Below are 4,200 nucleotides of genomic sequence, written 5' to 3'. Positions count from 1 at the left end.
AGAAGAAGAAGAAGAAGAAGAGGAAGAAGAAGAGGAAGAAGAAGAGGAAGAAGAAGAGGAAGAAGAAGAGGAAGAAGAAGAAGAAGAAGAAGAAGAAGAAGAAGAAGAAGAAGAAGAAGAAGAAGAAGAAGAAGAAGAAGAAGAAGAAGAAGAAGGTTGTTGATTTATGCTCTTGTATTTTTTTAAAAGTATCAGATAGAAAGAAATAACCTTTTGACCTTATTTGTAAAAACAGTTAACTGGGAAAACATATTTTTGATTTCGACACTTTATACATAAATCTAAGTCATGCTGATGTCAAAATCAATGGCGAACGACAAATTTAAGGTAGCAAAAATTTGTAATAGACTATATTATGCCTATTCTCCCGAGTGCTTCTAGCAGGCAGGAATCATCAAGACCATCACGTACATAATACAACATGATACAAGGTATACCACTCAATCACAATGACCTATTCTTGGTGTGCACAAGGCAAAAACGATAAATCTACTCGAGGATGTGTAGTCGATTACTCAATTAATCATGACATCAGCTGGCAACAATTAACCAGGAATTTTTTCTTGCAGGCAAAAATGGAGGGAACGCCAAACAGGTCATACCTAGAGGTGGAGCCAGTCAAAACGTCCCTTGTCGTCAAAGTTGACATCTAGGAAAACCGGATGGAAGGTAAATATGTCACGACACGAGAGAATCAGGTGCTCTTGAATCATTGGGCATATATGGAGTTATGGTATATTCTTTTCAAAAAGCTTGTTTAGTTTTATCTGTCACGCTTTTGATGAGAAAAACCCATACAACTGACAAGAATTTAAGTTGAGATATCTGCGATCGAAGGAGGTGAGGGTCACCTGGAGTCAAAGGTAAAATCAGCGAGGAAATAGCAGCCTAGACTTCCAAAACTTAACCCTGTCCTTACGCCCAGGGGTCATTTTGTACCCCCGGGGTTGTATTCTTCACATTTTAGAATACTTCTAGTACGAAGATCTCTTTGAAACTTTCAGAATTTCTCAAAAAATCATTTTGACAGACTGCTGTGCAAAGATTAACTAGTAAATGTCCCCACGTCGTATGAATACGATAGTAAAACACGACGTACGGATAGGGTTAATAGGTCGCTTTTAAGCACAAGGGGGCTATCCCGAAAATGCTGCTTTGAGAAAAATCGAAGGTGAGTTTTTGGACCCCTGTTCAGTATCTTTAAAAGACAAGGATAGTTTTCTCTACAAGTAAGTAAATATACACACCAATGAAACCAAACTTCTCCTACAGGTAGGGCAATGCCCACTTATGGAGTAGGCCAAGATTTCTGGAAACCACCGAAATGTGGGTTATCCCGCCTGTCCTTAAAAGCGACCGTTTATCCATGGAAACTGCAAATTTACATTGCTTGAGCCTTTGATTAACGAGTTTTTTTATTAGGTAAAATCCATTAAGAAATGTGTTTTTTAAGAGACGTAAAAGGTGTCGATCCCCCCCCCCGAAAAAAAAATTGATAAAAGTTTACTGATATGTCCTTTAGTGAGTAACTAGGGTGCGTCCATTAGCAAGACACTGGGATATGTATTTGAGGAGGACACTAGGATATGTCTTTGAGGAGGACACTGGGATATGTCTTTGAGGAGGACACTGGGATATGTCTTTGAGGAGGACACTGGGATATGTCTTTGAGGAGGACACTGGGATATGTCTTTGCGGAGGACACTGGGATATGTCTTTGGGCAAGACACTGGTTGTAGTTTGGGGGAGGGGGAGGGATGGGTGAATTTCAACGCCATTCTTTTGCAAGTTTGTTAATGGGCATACAAATGTTTTTCTTTTGCTTTCGGTTTTGGGCGAGCGCGCGTGTGTGAGTGAGGGGGTTGGGGTTGATGGAGGTTGGGGGTTTTTTGTTCTGTTTTTTCTTTTGGTCCCCCCATCCCCCCCTTTTTTTAAAAACAAAACTTTAAACTTTGCTAGTTTACTATAGAAAATAACATTTAAAAGATATTTACTCTGAGCAGCTTTTTTCCGTGAGTGTTAGGCCTGAGCTCATTTGTCGGGAACTGTGTAGCTATGCCAACACATTTCAAGCGAAAGTGCATTAAATTTCTGATGTACGCTAAGCAGATTCGGAGGTGAGTGCTAATCTTTTGCGGCGTTGGCGGTCTGGTGGTAAGGCTATTGGTCTCCCAACCTCATGGTCGTGGGTTTGAATCTTGTCAGACGTCCATCATTGTGTTCTTGAAAAAGTCAGTTTACACGAATTTTCCTCACTTCACCCAGGTGAGAATGGGTACCCTGCTTAAGACCGCGAAAACATCGTGTCAGTTTGTTAGTGCTTGCGCGCATAGTCGGCTACTTCCACTGTGTGCTTCAAGGGTAGGAGAGAAATTTTCTGAGTGTTCTACGGTCTGCTGGGGTGGTAATAGTAATATAGATTGTAAAGCGCATTGGGTTTCTGTAACGCGGCAATATACGCTAAATAAATGCATTGTATTAGTTATTTATAAGAAGAACAAAAAATATGTATTTATTCACAATATTGAAGATTTGAAAGAGCTGCGAAGCTGGCCTACCATAGAAAACTGATTCTCCCCTCAACACTTAACGGCAACAGAGGATGAAAAAGTAAAAGTAAAAAGTAAGTAGATTCTAATGAAGATTTTTTTTTCCAGGGTTGGGGAAGGAAGGCATTCTGAAGATCACAGGGCCCGTTTCTGACCTTGCCCAAGATTTCGAACTGAACGTTGCGAAAGCAGAATACAGTTATATTGTGGGGCCGTCCGCAAAGCCAATTCTGGAAACAGACAGAAACCAAGGAGGGACCTGCGTGCGTCTGAAGGAGGCGGAATGTGAAGGTAGGATCGAGACAATTTTTCCCTAACGCTCTTTAACTCACTTGATCAAATGTTCTTTCATTATCTATCTATCTATCTATCTTCTATCTATCTATCTATCTATCTATCTATCTATCTATCTATCTATCTATCTATCTATCGGTCACTGTTAAAGAGGCTCCCCTCTTACACTTCCTCGCCATCTCTCGGTCTCTCGTCTTCTCTGTCTGTCGTTTTGCCTCTTTCTCTTGTTACGTTACTATCTAGTATCACCTCATGTCTTCGGAACCTGTGTTATGACCTAATTTGTTGCAAGTGTGATAAATCTCTTACTAGGTCTAAAACGAAACCAACTTCTATCAACTGTGAGTGGTTGGCGGGTGCTCTTGTGTTGTTTGCTCCTTTTTTCCCTTCAAACATCTATCGTCCTGATCTCTCATCCTTTTTCTTATGTTTGTTACTCTCTTGTAACACCTCTAATCTTCGGCACTCATATGACCTTACTGTGTTGCAAGTGCTGTAACACTCTTACTAAAACTAAACAACTTCTATCACTATTAATGTATTTTAAAGATATTTTTTGTGGTTCTCTTTCAGCCGATTTCCGAGTGAAGGTTTCCCTCCGTGGAACCGTTGGATTCCCCGATGAGGACAGAGCTGATGAGATACCCATAGCAGAAATCATCAGCGACCTGATTTATGAAGCCGAAGATGGTGATGAGAGCTTTGAAAGGTTCCACCTCGGTGACGATAATGACGTCATTTGGACTGTTGGGGGAAAATGTCATTTCTACTTGACAGCTCCTCGTCGTCATGATTGAGAGTGTGCCGAAAAAAAGAATGATCAAATCATGGCGAGGCATTGTGGTGAAATCAGGCGCTCGTCAAAATAATGAAACGGAAGAAACACATTTTTCTGCCAGTTTGTGAAGTTTTATCAATTTTTTGTTTTTTGACTCAGCACCTTGTATGTCCATATTTAAAAATGTTTCCATTTGAATGTTGCTGTAAAAACGTTGATTAAAGACACAAAATATGTAATTTTACAGTTTTCAAGGACTCTCGAGATATTGAATTTACCAAACTTTGGTGGCCATTTTTCTCAGTGCATTTACTATACATTTTACTCTGAGAGAGAGGTAAAGACAATCTTTCAGAAAATACATCATCTCGAAAAATCAACAGCCAGACACCACCCAACCAAGTTTTAAAATTGCTAAAGCATTTTTGGGTAGACGCACAGACACCATCCAGCACGCCCAGAGGCCAGATGGAATCACAGCTGAAACACAGGTAGACACCACAAACACAATAGCTATATCTCTCTCCAACACTAATCCAAAGCAAACTACAACACCACCTCCCAAAACATCAAAACTAA

The 4,200-nt window shown here is 40.3% G+C and overlaps 1 protein-coding gene across 1 annotated transcript in view; it reads left to right on the top strand.

Moving 5' to 3' along the window:
* Positions 1-3,743, top strand: part of LOC101846325 — a gene marked incomplete in the record, with an annotated part of 13,008 nt that extends 9,265 nt beyond the window's left edge. Inside the window, 3 exon segments of the mRNA XM_005112235.3 lie at positions 570-669; positions 2,658-2,840; positions 3,417-3,743. Coding sequence (XP_005112292.1) covers positions 663-669; positions 2,658-2,840; positions 3,417-3,640 — 414 coding nt within the window.
* Between the last annotated feature and the right edge of the window lie 457 nt (positions 3,744-4,200).

This window comes from Aplysia californica, unplaced genomic scaffold (genome assembly GCF_000002075.1).
Source record: "Aplysia californica isolate F4 #8 unplaced genomic scaffold, AplCal3.0 scaffold01214, whole genome shotgun sequence".
NCBI lineage: Eukaryota > Metazoa > Mollusca > Gastropoda > Aplysiida > Aplysiidae > Aplysia > Aplysia californica.
Note: the sequence above shows the minus strand (reverse complement) of the source record. Positions and strands in the feature narration are given on the sequence as shown.